This window comes from Coturnix japonica, chromosome 16 (assembly GCF_054131305.1).
Source record: "Coturnix japonica strain WE chromosome 16, WE-NBRP24, whole genome shotgun sequence".
Lineage (NCBI taxonomy): Eukaryota > Metazoa > Chordata > Aves > Galliformes > Phasianidae > Coturnix > Coturnix japonica.
The window spans coordinates 3203867-3225900 of record NC_140678.1 but is presented as its reverse complement, the minus strand read 5'-3'; the positions used below and the strand labels follow the sequence as shown (position 1 = coordinate 3225900).

General features: G+C 51.0%; 4 protein-coding genes across 12 annotated transcripts in view; 2 read left to right on the top strand and 2 right to left on the bottom strand.

The window, feature by feature from the left end:
* Positions 1 to 7244, top strand: part of ARHGEF18 (Rho/Rac guanine nucleotide exchange factor 18) — a 41250-nt gene extending 34006 nt beyond the window's left edge. For all 5 annotated transcript variants that reach the window (XM_015886444.3, XM_015886443.3, XM_015886442.3 and 2 more), the window contains 4 exons: positions 468 to 935; positions 1612 to 1939; positions 3614 to 3736; positions 3828 to 7244. In XM_015886444.3, the coding sequence (XP_015741930.2) occupies positions 468 to 935; positions 1612 to 1939; positions 3614 to 3736; positions 3828 to 3988 (1080 nt within the window). In that variant the 3' untranslated portion in view covers positions 3989 to 7244. The remainder of the gene's footprint in view (positions 1 to 467; positions 936 to 1611; positions 1940 to 3613; positions 3737 to 3827) is intronic.
* On the bottom strand, positions 3149 to 17031 carry PEX11G (peroxisomal biogenesis factor 11 gamma). 3 transcript variants are annotated; one of them, XM_085517901.1, is made up of 5 exons: positions 16947 to 17031; positions 16662 to 16850; positions 16307 to 16485; positions 16166 to 16216; positions 3149 to 4355 (listed from the first exon to the last, which is right to left on the bottom strand). In XM_085517901.1, the coding sequence occupies exons 1-5, from the start codon at positions 17007 to 17009 to the stop codon at positions 4268 to 4270; spliced, it is 570 nt and encodes a 189-aa protein (XP_085374027.1). In that variant the 5' UTR covers positions 17010 to 17031; the 3' UTR covers positions 3149 to 4267. The 3 variants fall into 3 exon arrangements, with proteins under 3 accessions (XP_085374027.1, XP_032296942.2, XP_085374028.1); XM_032441051.2 differs by lacking the exon at positions 3149 to 4355 and adding an exon at positions 14697 to 15812; XM_085517902.1 differs by lacking the exons at positions 3149 to 4355; positions 16307 to 16485 and adding an exon at positions 14697 to 15812.
* On the bottom strand, positions 10075 to 13401 carry LOC107325511 (ectoderm-neural cortex protein 1-like). Its single transcript, XM_015886448.3, has one exon. It carries the CDS (start codon positions 12926 to 12928, stop codon positions 11159 to 11161), a length of 1770 nt encoding a protein of 589 aa, XP_015741934.2. The 5' UTR covers positions 12929 to 13401; the 3' UTR covers positions 10075 to 11158.
* SAXO5 (stabilizer of axonemal microtubules 5) lies at positions 13824 to 22023 on the top strand. 3 transcript variants are annotated; one of them, XM_085517897.1, is made up of 9 exons: positions 13824 to 13948; positions 18069 to 18172; positions 18350 to 18444; positions 18537 to 18652; positions 18962 to 19062; positions 19289 to 19484; positions 20350 to 20435; positions 20564 to 20715; positions 21838 to 22023. In XM_085517897.1, exons 2-9 carry the CDS (start codon positions 18125 to 18127, stop codon positions 21884 to 21886), a joined length of 843 nt encoding a protein of 280 aa, XP_085374023.1. In that variant the 5' UTR covers positions 13824 to 13948; positions 18069 to 18124; the 3' UTR covers positions 21887 to 22023. The 3 variants fall into 3 exon arrangements, with proteins under 3 accessions (XP_085374023.1, XP_085374022.1, XP_015741935.2); XM_085517896.1 differs by lacking the exon at positions 13824 to 13948 and adding an exon at positions 17062 to 17647; XM_015886449.3 differs by lacking the exons at positions 13824 to 13948; positions 21838 to 22023 and adding an exon at positions 17062 to 17647 and having other exon boundaries at positions 20564 to 20951.
* The last annotated feature ends 11 nt before the right edge of the window (positions 22024 to 22034 follow it).

The window sequence follows — 22034 nt, the reverse complement described above, 5'->3', positions numbered from 1 at the left end:
ATTCAGGATCTGAGGCTCGAGGATAGAAATGTGGTGTCGGGTATGAAAGAAGTGTTAAACCCATTGTCTCAAGTGAATGAATCCTTTTCTCTGTTCACTCAGATGCAGTTCCTGAGCTTCTTGGAGCTTCTGCTCTCTGTGCATGTTTACTTTTAAAATCACTGTCGATGCATACTTGTGTACATATATTTTGTTTTTGCTGTAACTTTGTAGTCAGTAACTTGAGTGATCCTGTCAAATTGAAAGTAACAACTCTGGGTGTTAATTTTGACATCTGTAAGCACGTGCATATTGGTATCTTGTCAATAGTGATGTGCTGTGAGAGCTGGGAAGTTAGATCTGTTCTTGAGGACAAAGCTACCAGTGACCTGATGCGGTAGATGCTTTTGTCTTTTCTTAGCTATATGTGAGAGTTTTTTGTTTTTTATGAACCGATGTGACTTATTGTAGTCTTGTTGTTCCCCCAGGCAGTGATATCTCAACAAGACAGCTACATTGAGGTGCAGCGAGCCACAATGGTAGACCGGGAGAAGCAGTACCGGCTACAGTCCACACGTGGCAACCTGCTGCTAGAGCAAGAGAAACAGCGTAACTTTGAGAAACAGAGGGAAGAACTGATGAATGTCCAGAAACTTCAGAACCAGCTGAAGCTGGAGCAGCAGCGCTGGGAGCGGGAGAGGAGTCAGCAGCAGAGGGAACTGGAAATCTCAGAAGCCCATCTGCAGAGACGTGAGGAGGAGACGCGGCAGCTGAAAGATAAGTTGATTCAGGACAGAGAAGAACTGGAGAGGCAACGAGAGGCCTATCAGCATGACCTGGAGAGGCTGCGGGAAGCTCAGAGAGCAGTTGAGAAGGAGAGAGAACGTCTGGATCAGCTAAGGAAGCTGAAAAAGCAGAACACGGTGTCAGGCACCTTCTCCCCAGAACTGGGACAAGTAAGGAATTTAGGTTTTTATTGGAGTTCAAGTTTTGTTAACCTGCATGCTTCTGAGTGGAGATTGCCCTTTTTGCAGCATTAACACACTTGTTTTTTTATGGGGGCTATTTGTACCATCACCTGAAATAGCTGGTTCTGCTTATGGTCACAGAGATTAAAGCTTGGCAGTACCCTGGTGTCTGTGAAACTCTGCCCAGACATTTGGTAATGAGGATATTAAGAAAATAAATAATTTTTTAAATAGTATTTTTTTTTAATACAGGAACTGACCTATTTCAGGCAGCCAATTGCAGGAGGTGCACAACATCAGTAGTGTTTTGCTCTGTTGATTTCTGAAAACATCTTTTATGCTTCAAAACATGATTTTTGGTGTCCAGTTAAATTAACTCATTTGTTACCATCTAAAAATCATGTTTCTGTCCTTTCTATAATCAACCTAGAGCAGCCTGCTCTTGTTTTCCATCGTTAGGTGCAATATTAAGCAGTCTGGAGTTGCTGAAGCTCTGTCTCTCATCCTTTGGTTTGCCAGCGTGCTTTGAGCTTGGTCTAACACATAGAAAAGAATGCAGTAAGAAAGTGCTTTGTGTTTGCAGGGCAGAGGGTGGCTTCTCCTGTAGTATGTTCACCATCTCAGATACCTGCTTGTCTTAGAATGTTCTTTTTTCCTTCTGTAGAACCCGATGCAGAGTCATTCTGTTAGTTTCAACGGAGAAGGAGCAGAACCATCCCTGCCGGTCTTGAAAGCTTCTGCACGAGTGAGTGTCTCTGGGATGGATTACTTGGAGCACTCAGAGCTGGTTCGCAGAGACAGCACCACCCTGGAGAGCCGTCCAGTTCTTGCTCTGAAGAATGAAGTGCCAATACATCTCCTGAGTGCAACTAATCAGATCCAGAAACCCGCTGCTGTTCAGCAGCAGATCCCTACTAAGCTTGCCACCTTTACAAAAGGAAGCAAAGAGAAAAGCGGGAAGAACAAAGCATCTCATAGGACAGACAGCTCAGGTAAGTGTCTTAACATGCATTTCTCACCTCCCTTAGCATCATGGGGGTATGGAGCACTATAGCTTAGACCTCTGGCTACATGTGTGGAAGTCAGAAATTAATATGCTGCAGATTGTTACTCTGCTACCTGCAGTTGGTGGGCTCTTAAAATTCTTCAGCATTAAGTGTGTGTACTGTTGGAATTGGAAATTTAGCCCCCAAATGTCATGTTGGAAATAGTGCTGTAGGCCAGCAGGACAGAATTATGGTGGCGTTTGTAAAACTGGATATGAAACCTTCTTGCCTGATTCTAGTGGTAAAGGAAAATAGCAAGTGTGTTGCTTGTTCTGCATGGAAGAAACATTTTAAAGCTGTCTTAACCTCTTCTCAGTACCTGTTCAGGGCTGTAATGACATTAAACTTAGTGCCTTTCTGAGCACCAGCCAGTCATTAAGTACAGATTTCCAGGCCAGAATTGAAGTGCTGGTTGTGTCACAGTGTTGAAAGGAGCTACTTTTGTCCGAAATAGAAGCAAGTAAAAACAGTTACCCTGTCATGGTGTAATTTCTACAGCTAACCACTAGGTACTGAAGTAGTGTTCTTTGCCAATGACAGACACAATAAAAACCACTTTTTCTCTACCACTTAAAATAGCCTTACTGCCAGCCTGGAAGAATGGCCTGTAATTTTAAAGTTACAAAATTATCTCTTCTGCTTTATATAGGATTCCGAGCTGGCAAGCTTACACGTTGCTGGGGCCTATGCTGCTTTAACAGATTCAGGGCCAGACCTGGCTAGGGAGTGGGATTCTGCTGCATGTAGCAGAAGCATCTGTCTCTGCACCTGAAGTTTAATACAATTATGAACTTATGTTTTTACATGTGAGAGGATATCAGGCTTCGTTTATCATGAATACCAAATACTGGCAAATGGGAAAATAGAACTCTAATACTCTCCAGCTTTATTTTAATAGCTTTTACATAATGGCCTGTGCTGTGGAAATATACTTAATGGCGTTTTTTCCAAAAATGATATGAATAGGCCTAAAGTATAGATGTAATGGTCTCTGTTCTCTCATGAGCATTAGTGGGATGCATGCTTGTTACGGCCGTAAGTAGATCTTAGAAGAAAACAGAACAGGACTCTCTGTTCCAAAGGGAAGATACTGAGTATTGAATTTGGTTTCCATTGCACATACGGAATGTGTACTGAGAGCTGCTCGGATCCAGAATAACTGTTTCATGAATTGCTTTTATTGTTGAAATTAAGCAACTGACAGGCCATAATACCACCATCAATGTACTCTGCTGCTGAGCAATTTAAAGGCAGACGAAGAGCAGAGACAAAAGTTCATCACAGTTCTGTGTATTAATAGTAGGAAATATCCATTGCTAATTGAGTGCTAGGGACAAAGATGTTTATTTTCCCTCCACAAGGCTTTGTAATAAGTAGATTTTGTGGTTGTTGGGCTGGTAGTGACTGAACTGCAAGTGCTCGGGAAAGAGGAGAGAGGAGAAGCACTTGTGATTTAAGCAGCTGAAAAGAAAGTCTTAAGTAACTTGCAGTAGAAGCAACAGCTCATTTTGGTATAGCAGCTTGCTTGGATATGCAAGGGTGTCTGTAGTGTGGGTCTCAGCATGAAGGAGAGAAATCAATGGAGTATTCCAGTACTGACTAGAAAAATATTTTCTTCAGCATCTGTTGACCAGAAGCAGCTGATTCCTCCCAGGCTTGTTGGGCGAGAGGAGGGTGTCCTCCGAGGCAGACGATCAGCAAGTCCAGTCCTCACGAGCAGCCAGACCACTGCATTCCAGCCAGGTATTTCTCAACCCTTATGGATGCACAGAGAAGTGCCAGGCTATATGTGTAGCATCATCAATCTGTCTTCCTTTTCTTTCTTCCCCTATAGAAATACACGGCTCTGCAGATGGTCAGCCAGAAGCACTTTCTTCTGCCTCTCCAAACCCGTTCAAGCCCAATAATGCTCATGTTCAGACCCTGGTGACCTCACAGCCGACTCTTTTAAACATGCAAGATGATACCAGCAAAGAAGATGTAATTTTTTTCTAACTGTTTCCATTTAAAGATTACTCTTCTCACTTACTGTTTCAAGAACTCAGGCTCCGGTGTTCAATGTGACAGAGACTTCACATGAGTGTCTTTTTATTCCTGCCTCGTTAATACTAGCAGGGACCAGCCCAGGATTGTAGTTTTACTTTGCTGGCTTCTTTGCCAGCAGCTCGAAATGAGGGCACGATGGTAATGATCTGCTTTTAAATTCTCAGACCATGGAAATGTGTTGACACGTGGCATGGGTATGTAAATTCAGAGCATGTTAAAATGCTGCCATTACTGCAATTTGCTCTCTTTGGTGTATTTACACTCTTTGTGAGCACCATCTTGTAAATTGTTGTAGTTGATGTTGAATCTTTCAGATCTGTATGTAAAAAAAAAAAAAACAAAAAACAAAAGATTTTAATTGTAAGCCTCCAGGTGGCTGAGATTTTTTTAAAATCCATATTCACAGGTGCAAGGTTGCTCTCGTGGGTTATGCTAACTCTCTGTTAAGTAATTGACTAGCAAAGCAGTCTCCATAGAGCCACACACGATAAACATTGCGATACCAACTCACCTGAGCCAGGCTGGCATCTGTTTCTTTAGCTGATTCAGCAGAGTTGCACTCTCCGTGGTAGAAAAGGCAGGGTAAGTTTCTGAACAGTCTTCAAGGTTCAAGAGCTCCACCTGCTTGTGGATGAGGAGAGCTGAATGTGTGAGTGTATACAGCGGTATGAAGAGTTGGACTAAATGCACATCTGTTTGGCCACCAGCTTGTGCCAGGATGCCTGGCTCCTTGAGGACATTGAGCAGCTGTCCATGTTAGTGAGGGCAGTACAGATTCCTCACCACAACTCGTGGATTGGTTTGGAAGGAGCTGCAGAGATAAGTTCCTTGCTGGAAGGTGTGTAAGAAGTGTTTGAACACAGTAATTATTGTTTTGTGTCATCCCAAGTCTTCTGCATCTTCTGTTTGTCTGCTGAATTCCTTGGGCTTTGCTCCAAGTACCATAAGATATCAAAGCTGCTGTTACTGCAGGGATTTCTCTGCAGCAATGTAAGGAATGAAGGGAATATGAACTGTTTGGGTTTAAAAAAAGAAAATGTGCTATTAGCTGAACCTCTGTTGGTTTGGCTGCTTACAGCTAAACCGGCTTTGATACCTCTTGTTAAATGGGTCAGTTCTTAATCATGGAATGATGATGTTAACAGAGCCCTGCTCAAAAGGCATTATTTCTTTGTAGTCGTTTGCACAGTCATTCATTGTGTTCTGTCACTTTATTCTGCATCTCAGTTCCTTATTTACTTGCATTACCTGGGGACACTTATTCCAATGTGTTGGATGTGACCAGTCAGATGTATTGCACACAGGAGAAATTGTGTGGAGGGGATTAGGATTAGAGAAATTGGTCTCTCAGAACCTAAAGAAACAGGTTAGTATTTTCCGGAGCATGATGGACTCTTCTTGCTAAGTGATGTTAGTAAATACCTGAAGGCACTGAACTCAGTCACAGCCTCAGCCTCCCCTATGAGGAAACTCAGAATAACCTCCATGTTACCAGGCTGCTGACACCCCCACAGCCCCAATTAATTGTTCCTATTAATGAGGGCACACTTTGGTACCAAAGCGGTGCTTGGTGAGAGGTGAGACTTGCAGAGCTTCACAGATTATAGATATGCAGAGAACTGTATGGAGAACACGAGCATCCTTTCATGGTCGTAATGCTGTGTTGATGGTGGTTAGAACATATTTCTGTGTTGTTTTTGCATTCCTGAAACCTGGGTTGAAATAGTGGGGATCTCTTAAGATCTGGGTAACCTCCAATTGATTCAGCGGCTCCACAGGGGTGATTCTTCAGCTGGAGGATGCAGAGAACTGCCATCGTCTCTGGTACCCACGTAATTTCTTCTGTAAACATGCAGCAGAGCAGCAGGAATGTGCAGTATGTTCCCTCCATGCTGTGGTTTGGGCCACTCCTAGAGAAATCCCCATTGCCCTCAATTAGCAGTTTGATAGGAGCCTTAACCTAAAGCTGAGTTGGATCAGTGGACAAAAGCACCTCAGCTGAGGAGGGAGGTCTCTGTTCAGCAGCTTTAAAACAATTTTTCGTAGCACGTATTTGGTTTAATTTGGTGCCTGTCCCAATGTGGGGGGGAGAGAGCTCTGTGGATCCAAGAGATCTATTTGGAAGCTTTTCTTCTCCATGCAATGAATGAAGTCAGGTTTGGACGGTGCAATCTGGAAACCAGAATCTGCATTGAGATCGCATTTCTTTTCGTGTTATGATGAATTAAAGCTATCTGAATATTGTCTGCAGTGCTGCAGGTGAGTTACAGCTCGAACACCTGACCCTGGCAGGCTGGGCTGTTGGTTCAGCACCCTGAATGCTCTTTGGGATATCGAGTCTGTAACAAACCTGAAGGTGATCTCTGTTCCCTGGCTGCAGGTGAGAGCCACATTGACCACAAACAGAGAGATCCTGTCACCTCCAAGTCATTCATGTGCCATAGGAGGGGTTTATGTGATTTCCTGCCCAGCACCCAGCATGGAGGAGGTGTCAGAATATCTCACTGCTGGTGCAGAGTGCACCTTCCTCGTGCTGTGTCACAGCCATAACACTGTCCTGTCTGTCTGAGCACTGTGCTGGTGCAACACAGAGACTTGGAATGGTTTTATTCTCAATTGTAACCCTGGTGCAGAGGATGCTTCCTCCTTCCCTCCCATTTGGGCAGCTGTCACTTTGTGTTTCAGACTGAGGACCCTTTTGTATCCACCAGCACTGGGAACATCTGCCCTGTGCCTATTGGAAATGCCTTCACGTCTTTACCTGTACTGTAGGAAAGCTTTTCAGACCCATTCCTGTCTGTAGGGGAAGGAGATGTGTGGGGTTGTGTTGGCACTGCTGTGTGCTTCACTCAGAGCCATGAGTTCCCCCAGTGCCGTTCAGTTTAGCTCTGGTTCCTGGGCCCACCTTGCACTGAAAGCACTGAATAAACCATCACCGTGTTGTGGTTTAAATGGACCTTTTGGTTGGGATGTAAACCTTGTAAATAATTCATTCCATGTTGAGACTGCAGTAGCGACGTCTTTGTAGCCTTATCTCATTGGTGAAGATGAAATGGTCACGTTCTGCTGGTTAATTGTACACTTCATCTTCGTGCACCAGATAATGATTTTTACAATGACTGCAATGTTTCCCACTGAAGGATTCCAAAGCTGCAATAGGACTGAAACCAACTTCCAGCAATAAGCAAATAAAAGTTAAAACGAGCGAGCTGCCTTTTTGGAGGTGTGTTTATATGGGGGGGTTGTGCCTGAACCAAAGGTCAAAGCAGCGCCCACATCTCACGTGCTTCTTTTCTATCCTGGACAGAAATAACTGTAGGAGGGCCGACGGTTTCCAGAGGAGAGATGGGAGATGGATGTGAGTAACTGCAGCCAGTGAGGTGAGAGCCCTGGGGAGAAACCAGCTGATCTCAGAATGCCGCACTCAGCACTGGCACAGTCGGCTCCGCCAAGTTGCTTATATTAGCACGGAGCTGCTTTGCATGGTGCCAGCCCCAGACATGCCTGGCTCCGTCCCAGACGGTATCGGTTCCCATTTGGAAGGAGTGGAATGAAAATAGAAACTCTCTCCGTGCTGCCTGTGCCAGTTTGGCAGCTCTCTGTACCATCCTGCAGTGCGAGCTGTGTGTCCTGGCAGCACGCGATCATGGCAGACCTGCAGGCACAGCCAGAGCTCAGAACAGACATAAAACAGGGATGGAACTGGAGAAGGAGAGGGATTCTCCAAGAAAGAGATGTGATTTTTCCTTTTTATTTTAATGTCCTGTACTGTGGCCATCGCTGAGGAGAAGCCTCAGCCACTTGTGGGTGTTGGCACAGGGGGTCTCTGAGCTGCCTCATAGGGATAAGGCTTTGTGTGCATCAGTAGAGGGGCTGGGTTCATTGTGTTCAGTAGGGAATCAGCCCGCTATGCCGGCAGCTCCGCCCTGCTTTGTCTCGCTGAGATCTGGAGCTAATTAACCCGAAACCCAAACCACATTCTTTCTGTTGGGATGAATCATTCCGGGGCCATAGGCAATGACCGGCTTCATGCTGAGCTTCCTTCTTTCATGTGGCTGAGACGCGGCGGATGGTTCCCATACGTGCAGCTGAGATCCATTGCAGCCCAGATGCTGGAGGACAAACACACACGAGGGATGCTGGCTCCGTGGTGTGCTCTGACAGCAGCAATGTGCTGCTCTCTGTCTTCCTCACCCTTGTGACTGAAACCCAGTCTGATTTCTCATCCCAGCAATGGCTTGTCCCAGGGCTCAGCAGCAGAAGGATGTGGGCCCGTCCTTGTCTGATGCTTACGTTGTTTGCTTCTTGGCCCGTGGGCTTTGGCAGAGGATCAAAGCCAAAACCCTCTTGGAGCTGGCAGTGTGAGATGCATTCATGCTCCCTGGCTGTGGTATGGCGTTGCATGCATGGCAGCCTCGAGCACAGCAAGGATTGCTTTGTTACAGAGCTATGAGTACACAGGGCTGAAAAAAACCTACTGAGAAGTGTAGATTTGGGGTTCCTTTCCTGTATGGGAGCAGCAGTGGGTTTGTGTTCACTGCATGGAGCACAGGAAGTCATCCCTAAGGACAGACAGCACAGCACCATAAGGCCTGAAGTCAGCTTTGCTGCCATGCTCCTTTGGGGAGGAGGTTGTGTGCTGGGAGGAGAGGCCTTGGTTTGCAACTAGGTTTAGATTCCAAGTGGGTTACATTGATTCAGGATGATTTCTGTCCTGGTAACAAAACTAACCCCTAAACTAACTTCATTTGCAGCCCCATTGGCCTACATTTTCTCACCCTGGCACTAGAGCGGTGATTGGATTAATGCATGGACTGGGAAAACAGGTCTGTGCTGTACAAGGAAAGGAGTCTGGTTTTCCCCAGGAGCTGGGAACTGCTTCCTACCAGGGGAGGTGCTGGGGGAGCCGGGGCTGTGTGCCAGCGGATGGAGGGAGGGATGGAGGCAGCAAAATGAGGCTCGTGCAGTCTTCCATGCCAGCCAGGTGTGCTGCAGGAGAGAAGCACTTGGCTGTCAGTGCAGCCTGAGATGAGGAAACGATGCTTGCAAAGCCTGCAGCAGAAGCGCTGCTCAAAGCGGCCCCAGCGCTGCTGACTGTGCTGAGCGCGGCTCCGATGGATCCCAGCGCCGGGACCGGCAGCTCGGAGCGGCTCCGTCCCCGCTGCAAAAGCCGGATGTGGTTGGGAACCGACGTTTATTGCTTGGCAGAATAAACAAAGCAGCTGCTGCTCAAAGGGCCGGCAGTGACAGCTCAGCTCCGCCGTGTTGCTGGGCAAAGTCGGACTTTGTCCGATCCTCAGGAATAAAGGTGAGGCAGCTCCCAGCCCGCTATAACAGGAAGGAGCCGCTTCCTGCCCCCTCTCCCAGCCCTGCTGCTCGATGCCTTTCCCCCGTCCCATATCGTATATTACTGCCCGCGCTGCCGCTGCTGTGCGCTCTGCCCGCTGGGGGCTGCACTAAACTCCCTTTGCGATTTGCACGGAGCGGAGGGGCGGCACAGCAGAGGAAAAGAGCCGAGCTGGGGCTGCAGTCAATGGAGAACGGGATGGAAATGAAGTCATTTTATCTGTAGCCACCACAAATGGGGGCAGCTCTCTTCCTTCCCGTCCTGCCAGTTCTTGCCTATACGAGCAGCTGGGAATGGCGGTGACATTGATTTATTCAACTCTGCAATTGAATAATTGCTCACACCCAAACCGTGCTTCTGCGGTGAGACATTGACTGAGCCCTCGGTGCCATTTCCTCCGCCTCCTCCCTCCCGGAGCTGTACCTTCCTGCCGTGCAACCTGGGAAGCAGCAAAACAGCTCTGCTATAGGACCAGGCAAGGGCAGAGAACAGCTCAAACTTCAGCATCGGCAACAGGTTTGTGTGTCCTGCATCAGGGATGAACCCTCAGCTGAGATCTGGGCTTCCCCCGTCATAAAGATGCACAGAGAGATTGGAGCAACCCCCAGGGGCTGATCCTCAAAGCTCCTGCTGAACTAAAGCAAAGTGTGGGCTGGGAGGACTTAGAGCTTCAACACACAGAACAGAGTAGGATTCATTCAGGTTTATTGAAGCAGCTCCAGGCTGAGTAATAAACACACACAACTGTTGTATAAAAAATGTACGGGATCAGCCCCATGGGCAAAGTGCCGTCACGTGTTCAGCCATTACAGGCAACTGCATCTGGTGCTGACTGCGTTCCAAGTCACAGCCCGGAGCTGCCAGTTGCTGAAGAGTTTCCTTTGTCCTTCCCAGTAAATAACCACTTAAAACACTGAAAGAAGTAGAAAAGAATCCTCTGGTTTCTGGGCTGGGAGTGTGAGCGAGGAGGAAACACGGACCCCTCTCACCATCTCCAGCCCCATAGAGCTCCTCAGGTCTTGCAACCAACTCTGAGCCTATGGAACGATGCAGCCTGGAACCTTCTGTAGGTGCTTCAGAACACTTCATTGCGCCACCCGGTGTGAGCAGCACATCTCTTGTAAAGGGAAAAGGTGAAAACAGACACCGCAGGGATCCGTGATTCACCGGCATCTTTTCTCCCTGCAGCGTCTGGAAGAGTTTAATTCTGGTCACAAGTTTTGAAGAAGTTAATTGCTGAGTAGCAGGAAAGAAATGGCACGGAGGGGACGCCAGAGAATAATTAGAAGTGGATAAACCCTGTGTTTATATGTAGACAGGGCTTGTCTTACAAAGGCAATTACCGACTGCTATCATCTTATTCTGGCACCAGCCCGCAGCCCTCACGTCCCACAGGACATTTGGGTGCCACCAGCAGATTAACTGTGGCACCAGGAGGGGGGAGCAGGGCTAAAAGCAGCAGCCGCCCCTCGTGGCACCATTAAGTAAACACAGCAATGGGCTCAGACAGCACCAGGACACCCAATCCTGCTCACTGAGAGCATTCCCCAAAATCTTTGCATAGGCCAAGACTCAGTGGAAGGACGAGGATGCCAGGTTCAGTGTCTTGTTATTTATACTCATCTTCCAGCAGCGTTTGAGCTCCAGCCTTGAAGCATATGACCAGATGATGCTTCTTCAAGATCTGCTGGACTGCAACCCCTGCAGGGTTCAGCCCTCACACAGCACGGTCACAGAGCAGCTCTAGGCCAACTGTTCACCTCCCATCTCCTTCATGCAGCCAGGTACTTCCATGTGCTGACGAAGGCGGTGGGGATGAGGGAGTAGGGCACGGTGGTGACGCTGCTCCAGGTGTCGGATGAGGGATCGTAGCAGTCCAAGGTCTTGCAGCGCTGCTCCCCACAATACCCCCCCACCACGTACAGCCTATTGCCCGACGTAACGGCGCGGCAGCTGATGCGCTTGGCGGTCACGTCTCCAAACTTGGACCACTGGAAGGTGTCGCAGTGGAAGCGGTAAGCGGAGCTGGCTGAGAACTCCGTGTCCCCCCCGATGACGATGACGTGGCTGCCCACCACGGCTGCTGCCGTGTACCGCCATGGCTGTGGGCAGCTGCCAGGCACCGTCCAGCGGTTCTGTTGGGGGTCGAAGCACTGAACCTTGGGCAGCTTCTCCTGGTTGGCGCTGGTGCCGCCGAAAACAAACAGCTTCATCTTGGCCCCCACCACGGCGGCGTTGCTTACGCCCTCCCGGAGAGGGGCCACCAACGACCACTTGTCCAGCTGGGGGTCGTAGTGTTCCACTTGCTTGAGAGAAACGGATGGAGAGGCCGGGAAGGCCCCGCTCGCCGCCGTGTGCCCTCCCACCACGTACAGACAGTGGTCCAGCTCTGCGGAGCCGTGGCCGAACCGAGCCACCAGCATGGGAGCAGCCTTGGCCCACTCGTCGTGGAGCGTGTCGTACACCCAGACGTCCCTGGAGGCGCCGTTCTCGGAGCCCTTCCCCCCGGTGATGTACACCTTGCAGCCGATGGCGCAGGCGCTGCACTCCTTGCGAGGGCTCGGGATGTCGGCGCGGGGAATGATCTCACGGGTTTTCTGGTCCAACGTGTAGATCTTATCACACATGAAGGTCTGGCCGCCCAGCAGCAATAAGGCCTGGCTGACCTTGCGGGGCCGGGCGCAGCACCCCGTCACCACGCCGTCGTTCTGCAGGATCTTCATTTTGCACCTCACCGCGTCGGCCACGATCTCCTCCCCCAACTTGTGGCCCATCACCAGCTTCTCACACGCCACCTGTTTGCGCAGGTAGGACTCGGGCAGCAGCGCCAGGCGCACGGAGCGCAGCAGCTCGGGCAGATCCTCGTGTCTCCGGGGCAGATCGTACCGGATCCAGCCCATCACAGCTTCATACACCACGGTCTCATCCTCCACCTCCAGCTCTTCGCTCTCCACCAGCTCCAGCAGTTTATCTTTGGGCAGCCGCAGGAAATCTTCAGTCTTACAGAGGGAGGTGAAGTTGGCCAACGCCATCCTCCAGGACAGCTCCAGCAGCCGCTGGCAGCAGTGGGCATCAGACAGCAGCAGCATGTTCAGGCAGTTCCCGGGGTACAGGTTCTTCTCCAGGAAGTCGGCCGAAGCGTCGCGCACGTCGTGGAACTGCAGCATGTCTCCGGCCTCCAGCAGGGACTCTGCGTTCTCCTCGTTGATCAGCACCCGAGCCGAGTAGGCGTAATCCAGCAGCAGCTCCAGCACCTCGGGGTGCAGCGAGTCGTGGAAGTTCACCTCGGCGTCCCTGCTCTCCTTCAGGCCGCCGCTGAACATGGCGTCGAAGTAGCGGCTGCAGGCGGCCAGCACGACCCGGTGGCAGTGGAACGAGCGGTTCCCGGCCCGCAGCACCACGTCGGTGAAGAGGAGCCGCCTTCGGAGCAGGTTGAGCTGGGTGAGGAGGCTGTCGGCGTGACCCGGCTTGTGGAAGAGGTGGATGTTCATGGAGCCCGAACTCGAGCGGGATTTCCGGTTCTCGTGGCTGCTGACCGACATCGCGTGCGGACACCGGGGGGGGCAGCGAGGAACGACCGGACGATACCGGGGGAACCGCGGCGGCGGATGAGCAGAGCGGGAGGCGGACGGTAACGGTGCGAAGGTTCGGACACAGGCGTCCCCGAGCGGCCCGGTGAGGAGCCCGGCACAAGGCGCGGCGGTGCCGGCTGCTCCCCACGCTCCCCGTCCCGTTACCGGGGCTCAGCTCCGCTCGCTTCTCGCTCCGCTCCGCGCTGCCGCCGTTCTGCCGTTACTACCCGGCGCCGCGTGGCCGCCCCGGCGCTGGCCCCGCCCCCTGACGCGGCAGCCAATCAGCGGGCGCGGAGCTCTCGGGCCGTTCTTTGTGAATGGGAGCCCGGGGCCTCGCGTGCGCATGCGCCGCCCATTAACCCTTTCTCTGCCGGGGCCGCTGCCCCCCACGTGCGCGGTGACCCCCCGGCAGCGCCCGCACCCACAGCCCAGCGCCCCTCCGTAACACAGCGCGGAGCCACGGCCCGCAGGGAGCGGCAGCCGCAGCCGAGGCTCGTAAAGCCGGGACTCGGCTTTGTTCGTTGAGTCACGGCGCTATAAAGGGCCGTAAAGCAGGAGCCGGTTCTGAGCTGCTATCAGCAATCGCTGCACAGCCCTACGCTATCTGTTAATGAGCGGCATTGCACATCCCGGCCTGCTGAGATCGGGGCCGGAACAAGCTGTGCCTGCTCAGCAAATGTTTTACTGCACGGTGCAAAGCGAGAGATGAGCTGAGCAACAACCAGCAGCAACGAGCAACAACGAACAGCAACGAACAGCAACGAGCAGCAATGAGCAACAGCGAGCAGCAACCAGCAGCATCTGCTTCCCACGGAGCAGCTTTGCTCCCTTTGCTCCCACCAGCCCTGAAACCTTCCTGGCTTTTCCTGTTTGCAATTTGAAGTTGCTCGAGGAGAAAGTGCAATAACGCCCGGCTGCTTTGATAGCATCCTTTGGATTTAAACAAAGCGTGATTTGCTTTTATTGCTTGTACATCAGAGGTTTGCACAGGTACAGTTTGTTTTACGTCACTCCAGCTACACCTTGCCCCGTGATGAGCAAGACTGTCCTGAAAGGGTGGGTCAATTAAAGGCACAAAAAGCTGCTCGTTAAGGAAGAAAAAAAGACTTATTAAAGATAAAGACTCAGCTGTAACAGCTGGTGCCAGCTGAGGACAGGACTGAGCAGCAGCTGCAGCTGTATCAGCTGTTCCACCTGTCTGAGAATGCAGAAAGAACACGAATCCTTTGCAGACAGAAGCAGCCAGTGCTGCATGTGGGTGCTCCCAGCTCAGCCAAGCTCTGTGCAAAGGCAGCACTGCATCCTCTGCAGTAACAGGGTGAAGGTCCAGGAAAGCAGCCAAACAAGGCAGCAAGGACGAGGCAAAGGGCAAAGAGCACCAACGCTTTGTTATGTGCCCTGCACGGGGGTAGGAGGCAGCCCTTGCACTTTCTTACACACACACACAAGCAAAAACATCGTGGCAAGGTGGTCTGGTTGGTATTGAGTAACGTAGAACACAAACACTGCTCTGATTGAGCAGAACTGTTTCCCAAAGCCCCATCTGTGTATACAGCTCAGTCAGGTGCTTTGAATCATTCCACTTGAAGGAAGATGGTAACAGATGGGCTCTGCCTGCCCGTGGCTGCAGCAACACAGCACAAACGCCTTCCGTTGCCTGGGAACAGTTTGGGGCTTTCTGGAGCCAGATAAATAATATTTGCCCACTTATCAGACACAATGACGACCCGAGGGCAACTTTGAAGCATTTCTCACATTTATTATTGGCACTGTTTAAAAATATGACTATAAAACTCACTCATACATTGGTTTGGCCACTTATTTCAAAGATGATTAACAAACTTGTTTCCCTTTTTGCTTCCCTGTGTCCGTTGGCTCTGGCAGAGCTCAGTGGAAGAGCTCCACCCGGTGGCCTTCCACAAAGGCACAGCTGGAGCCTCAGCACCTTCTGGCTCTATAACCAAGAAGCCTCAATTCATGTTTCTTCTCAAGTAGAAAGGCTGGAAGAAAGCTTAACAAGGCACTGCATGCAGCTGCTGCTGCTTCCCCCATCACCTTTAAAGAAATACAGCAGTCACAAGGAACCTGCCACCCCCAGCAGCCTCCCTCTGCCACCCGCTTCTGTCTGTGTTTGGGGTTTCACCTGCTGTGGGTTCACACACCAAAACATCTGACAGAGAAACTTCCACCATCGAGGTCTCCTCTGTGGCTCAGGGAAGCACCAAGTGCTGGAACTCACAGAATCCACCTCTTGGAAGTTCTGAATCAAACAATTACGGCTGTTCCTCCACCGAACACTTTGTGCTCTTTCATATGAGAGCAGAGACCGGAGGGTTCCATCTGTCTTTTGAAGTACAGAAAGGATAGAAGCGACCACCACCTTTTTTCCCCCTCCGTTATCAATCCTATCAGATTCTGATTTTTAGAGGATTCACCCAAAAGATTTCTAGGAATAAAATCTGTCAGCCATCAATAATCCTCTCTGTAACAGAGCTGCTGATTACTCTCAATTACAGGATTCACCAAATTAAAATCATTGGCATCCGGGAAAGTTATAAATCCAGCCTGCTTCACCAAATGCCTTCTTACCACATTAAAATTGGGTTTCAGAGGCTTAATTACAGCTCACGCAGCTCCAGAACTGCCCCTTCCAGATGCCTGGTAGATTCCAATCAGGGAAGAGATGGTCCCCAGGAGCCCCACTAACCACAGAGGGAACCGTCCGGCCCATAGGAACCCTGGTGGCATCCAATGGACAGCATTGGAGAGATCTGCCAAGTTACTGATGATGTTCAGAACTTCAGCCTTCACTTGGGCTCGTATTTTCTGTTGACTCTGCGGTGAAGGTGGAGCACTGGAAACAAAAATGATGTCAGTGATGGTCTAATGATTGCCCCGTCCTTGCTGCCTTGATTGACTGCTTTCCTGGACCTTCCCCCTGCTGCTGCAGAGGATGCAGTGCTGCCCTTGCACAGAGCTTGGTGGTTGAGCTGGAGGTGTTTAAGGCTGGGGTGGATGGAGCTCTGGGCAATGTGATCTAATGGCTGTAAACCCTTCCTGGGGCAATAGGGCTGGAACTTGACGACCTCTGAGGTCCCTTCCAACCCAAAGCTACGATCCTACGATCCTATCATCCTGTCATCATACAGTTCTGTGCAATTATAGCTCACAGATGAGAATAAATAGAAGCAGAGAGAGCCCTCATACCGCTTCTGCTGCCTCAGCTTCCTCCTCAGCTGGACCAGGACTCTCAGGGATCTGGAAGGAAGGCAAACTGAAGTCAGTTCTACAAAGCAGCAGCGGGAAGCCAAGCCGAGCCCATGGGCCGTTCCTCGGGCCGCCTCTCACCGCAGGATGCCCAAGAACAACGACAGCCCCCATAGCGCCGTGCTGGCAGCCCACCAGCGCTGAGAGCGGCCGCGGATGACGCCGCTGTCTGCTGCCCATGCGATGTGCTCGCAGGGGTAATACAGCTGGTCGGCCACATTGCGAAGCACCGACAGCGCCCGGACCAAGGCGTCCTCGTCCTGCGGGAAGCACATGGGCACAGCGTGACGCCTGAGGCCTGGCAGGCCGCACAGCCTGAGGCCTGGCAGGCCATACAGCCTGAGGCCTGGTAGGCCGCACAGCCTGAGGCCTGGCAGGCCGCACAGCCTGAGGCCTGGTAGGCCGCTTTAGGCCGCACCTCACGGCCCGCTCTCACCTTAGGCCCCAGCCCATAGGCCCGGCTGTGGCTGAGCATGGCGAGGTCATCCAGCAGGCGCAGCACAGTGCGGCAGGAGCTCAGCTGTGCGGACAAGGCCAGCAGGCTGCCGGGCAGCCCCTCGGTGGGGCTCTGAGGCCCGGACAGCGCGCCGCCCGCCAGCTGGCAGCCATAGCACAGCGCCCGGACCTGCGGGGGTACGGCCCGGTGAGGACAGAGCCGTAGGGCCGTAGAACCGCCCCGCAGGGCCCGGCCCGGCCCGCTCCGCCCGCCGCACTCACTCACCGCACGGTCCCGGCCGCGATATGACTCCAGCGCCGCCACCATCGCACCCAGCGCCGCCGCCATAGCAACACTCCGGGCCGCCGCCGAGGCATGCCGGGAGGGCGGCGCCGTTGCCATGGTGACGCGGCCTGGTCGCGGCCTACACGCAGGGATGGAGGCCTCGATCCCGGCCCAGGCCCCGATCCCGGCCCAGATCCCGGCTCCTCTCACGGGCATTCCCTTCCTAAAGGCCTCCCACCTCCAGCTGGGGGCTGACCGCGTTGTCCCGCAGGACAGCCGGCCGTTTTCTCACGTTCAATTCCCCCCTATCTGGGGGGATCACAAGCCGATGCCGGCAGAGCTGCCCCGCAGCGGGGATGTGTTGAACCAGAGCTTGGCTGTGGGTGGGGGGCAGTGCTCAGAAATGCGCCTGGCGTTCCCGGAGAAGCCCCTGCAGCGCCTCGACCCCCTCCCGCCCCCAGCACCCGGCATCCGAATGCACGCGGACCCCCGCATTAGTGTCTGCTCCACAACAATGAGGGACAGCTTCCCCTGCCATGCAGCCTCCCCAACACAACCCGCCATCCCCAAAGTTCAGGAGACCAGAGATCGAGTTATTTGTGGGGACAGGGAGAAAATCAGGCTCCCTCCATCAGTCCACACCACCTCATATCCAGCACATGATGTCCATCCTGCTGCCAGGGCACATCCCTCATACAAGGGTGAGAGCTCCCACGTTAAGGGCTGTATGGGATTCCCACACACAGGCAGTGGCTCAGAACCATGCTGCCAACCATGGATGTTCTGTCTTCTCTTTTTATAACTGAATTAATCAACCTGGTGCTCATAAAACAGCTTGAACACGCTCACAGGGACACTCACGGCCAAGCATTCCCAGCAGCAAACATCTCTGCTTGCAGGCATTGCTGTTCTCACCCCAAAGCTGCATCACTTCTGATGCACCACATCCACGTCCTGCAGTTTTGCAGCCCTCCTTGCTGCAATCTGGTGTTAAACGCTCAATTCAGGAGCAGCTGCCTTGAGAGTACAGCTTTAATCTCAGCCATGTTCCCTTATGTGTAAATAGAGTTTTGTTTTGCTTTGTTTTTAATAACACCAATTCCCCTTCTGGCTGTTTGGCAGGTTGTGATCCCATTATTAAAGAGGATGGACAGCCCTCTTACCACACTTCTCATCAAATGCAGTTTAAAGGTGAACACAGTCCACCTGCAAAGCTAAGTGAGAAGGTAATAACACGAATCTGGGGATGCCCAAGACACAAACAACACGTTGCCATGCTGAATTCTGTCCTGAGAGGGGTTTGATCTGTGCAAGTGAAAAACAGCAGGTGGAAAGACAGAGGTGGGAAACAAAGGGATCATGCTTTGAGCAGCAGTTTTATAGCTCTGTTTGCTTCCCTTCAGCACAAATCTCGTATTATATTTGGGGATCCCAGAAGCAGTGGATCTGTGAGTGAGCAGAAATACGCCTACACGGCCCCAGCCAAAAGGGAGCACAGGTATCCAGCAGGATGGCCTGGTGAGCATCTCTGGGAGCTGCTCTTTCTGACAAGCTCTGATATTTAAGCAGCTCATATCCGATATCTTGCAGATTCTATGACAAGGAACGTGCTGCCTTCCAGATCCACCACACAAATGTGCAGCAAGGGGATGGTCGCACCAGGTTCTCCACCACGGTGTCAGAGCACTTTCCAGTACATAATGCAGGTAGAGTGAGTCTGTGACACAGACACAACATACAGATCCCTGCTAAGGTTATAACCAGCTGAGCAGTGTTTCTTATCACTTGGCCTTAGTTATATAGATAAAAGATGTAATAGATGGGGGTTGTATGTATAAAATATTTCTTTTTAATGTTTTATTGTTTTTACATACTCAGCACCAGTATCCTCACAGTTAGACTCAGTTTCATCCCTGGCAGGTTGAACAGCTGTATTCATTCCTGTGCTCTATTGCACGTAGAGAAACTGCTCCACACTGAGATGTTCTGACATCCTCCACTCTTGCCTTTGCCAGAGCCTGTTGATATTGTCCGTAGGAACAAAAACACTTCATCCATCCTCAAAAGTGAAGAAGACCTGGAGAGAATTACCACAACACGGTCGTCTTACCCAGAGGTCTGTTCCCATCCTTGCTGTGTGGCTGTTTATCTGGTGGATGGTCTCTCCATTTTTAAGCACACTATTCTATTCTAGCACTTTCTTAGACCACTGTTGTCCATTCTCTCGTTTCCATGCTGGCTGGCAGTGTGAGATTCTGGGCTGCATGGGGGTGTGATGTGAAACAGGGCACCTTTTCCAGCTCCAGCCTGTTACTGTTAAAGCCAACCATTGTGTTCTGTAGACCGGCAGGTGGAACTTCTCACCAAAGCCTGACTTGCAGAAACATCGAAGCAATGTCTGCTTTGGAGATGACCGTTCAGGCTCCAGTTTCTTCAGCACAACGCAGCACTCAGACTATCAGACACCACACCAGCCCCAGAGGGTGACAGGATACAGCAAGAAACTCCGTGAGAGCCATCTACCCTTCGACTACTACAGTAAGTTGCTCAGGCTGTCCTGGTGCTGAAGGAAGCCTGTGAGGTTCTCCTGGGTCTGTGCAAGGAAAAGCAATGCCTGGTGCTCTGGGAAAGGAAGCAGCCCAGATATCTTGGGTTGGAGATGGCAGGAAGGTGTGAGTGCAGCTTCAGTGTCATTAGTACGAAGCCATTACTTTGAAATCAGGCTGGTCATCTCAGGCACTTTCACCTCCCCAGGTGACATCTCACTTATTTGTTACCTTGATGCCTGTGTGAGCCATAGTCGCTCACTGCCATTGTGTAGTAACTGCTATCACCTTCAGGTGGTGGCAAGAACGTTTTCTGGGACACAAACCAGTGGTTTGACCTTTCTCCCTTGCTATATCTCTGTTTCCTGAATTTACTTTGCATTATATCTGGGGGAGGCAAGATAGGATTTGAAGTAAAAGCTGTGCTTTTACAATGCAAGGAGATGCAGTTTGAGCTGGTCACAGGAGGCATTAAAATCCTCCTCTGGCACTGCTCCTGTTCCTGATGACCAGCAGCTTGCATCTCAGAGAGGTCCCTTCACACCATGCATCTTTTTTTAAGCCATTAGTTTCAGATGTGGAGCAGATAACAGTCAAAACTACCCTTATCATTGCCTTCATACCTAGTATATGGGATGGTGTTCCTATATCTTCCATGTGAATTTCTTCATTTACCTTCTCACTGAGAACTGTCAGCCTGCAGCTGTTTGCTGGGCAAAGGTTTTTCCTGAAGGGCTGAAGTCCATCTTTGCCTTTCATTAATGGAATGCCTGCAGATCTGTGACTGCAGGACAAACTGCAAAGCTTTTATGGTGTTGCCTCCCAATTTACTGCCTTGAATTATCTTTTTACTGCAGATGAAAATCCCATCTCAATCACAAAGGCTACGCTGGTCCCACACAGACAGCTGAAACAACGACTCTTTGAAGACATACGACAGCAGGTACAGTGTTAACAGGCCAGCATTTACCATGGGCAGGTTTGGGAAGAGGGATTATGCAAAACAAAGCTGTAGCCACCCCATGAAGTTCATGTTCCCACCCATGCCCTTGTGCTGTTCTCTCTCCTCAGATGAAACGCTCACACCTGGTGATGCCCTGGAAGGAGCAGAACTTCTTCAGTACCGAGCAGAAGGATGAGTTCACACCCAAGGACAGAGACATAGCAGAAATCCAAGCAACAAAGTCCTACGAGAGCAGCATCCCACTAGGGACCCTGAAAAAGTACGGCTCCCAGAGGAAGGTGGTCTTCTCACAGTGATGCCCCCCTCCTCCCTGCTTACCCAGAACTTCCAGCAATATCGACTGCCTGTGTTGTGTGTTACCTAGCTGTTGTGCTGCTGCTGTTCTGGCCCTGCTCCTGGCCCAGCTGTGTTTTATTACAGAGAATATTTATTTCAAGAGTTGAATGAGGACACGAAGCATTATGATAGCAATAAACACCAGGGGATTGGCCCAAAGACATGGGTGACACCTCTCTCTGGAGCTGCAGGATCCATGCAGAGTGCCTGTCAGGGCTGTGTGTGGGCTGGAATATTCCTGTGTTATCTGTTTGGATTTTGGTGTCAAGGCCCAAAACCAAAGGTCATTGAACAGTAGGGCAGAGAAGCAGCTCTCTCCAGCTTGTGATGAGTGGGGCTGTTTTCCTAGCAACAAGCAGAATATTTCTGTTGAGTTGATAACTCCCGGGGATTCCCTGAATGCTGAGCTTGCACTATCTGGTGGGGATGAAGGTATTTTAAAGGGAGGCCAAGTGTGCAGGGCCAGCTGCTGCCTTGTCCCAGCTGCCACTTCGTGTGCTCTTCTCTGCCTTTTGATGCAGACAGATTTGATTCACGTGTGCTGTGAGCCACCACTGCAGTGTTAGAGCAGGGCTTGCTAATTCATTTCCTATTGCTGCAGTCTGTATGTGAGCAGTGGCCAGGCCCACAAACTCCCCTTGCTTTCCTCTCAAGATTTGATATTACATCTCTTGGGAAAGGGATGTTCTTTGCTCCACGTGTACTTGAAAGAAGCTGTGTACTCCAGCCTTGCAGATTCCCACAGCTTCTCCTCACAGTGTCATCTGCTGGCATTTTGCAAACACCTGGATTCAAATGTATAGATTGCTTCACCGGGTGTAGCAACAGGGACTTGCACGCACCGTAGATCTGCCCCATATTTCTAATGGCCATAAGTTGGCATTGCTACCTGTTATGCTGCTGCAGAAACAGCCACTGTTCCCTGGGGTTAAATGCTGTTCCCTGGGGTTAAATGCTGAGCACCAGCTTTAGGTGGGGAGCTGCTGCTAGGGGTGGGCTGCAGTTGTTCACTTTCTTTTTCACGTAGATCTCAATGCAATTTCAGACACAGAAAGTTCTGCTGGCTTTTGGGGAAAGGGTCCTTTGCTTTCTGAGCCCCTCTCCGACCACTTACACAAATGCCTGAGTTGGGAAGGCCAGACAGACCCCGCAGTGTGAAACCAGCACAACACCCCTCCCTGCGGACGGAGCCACCAGCACGTACCCATGGCACATCAACAGCGCCTGTGACTCAGAGATAAG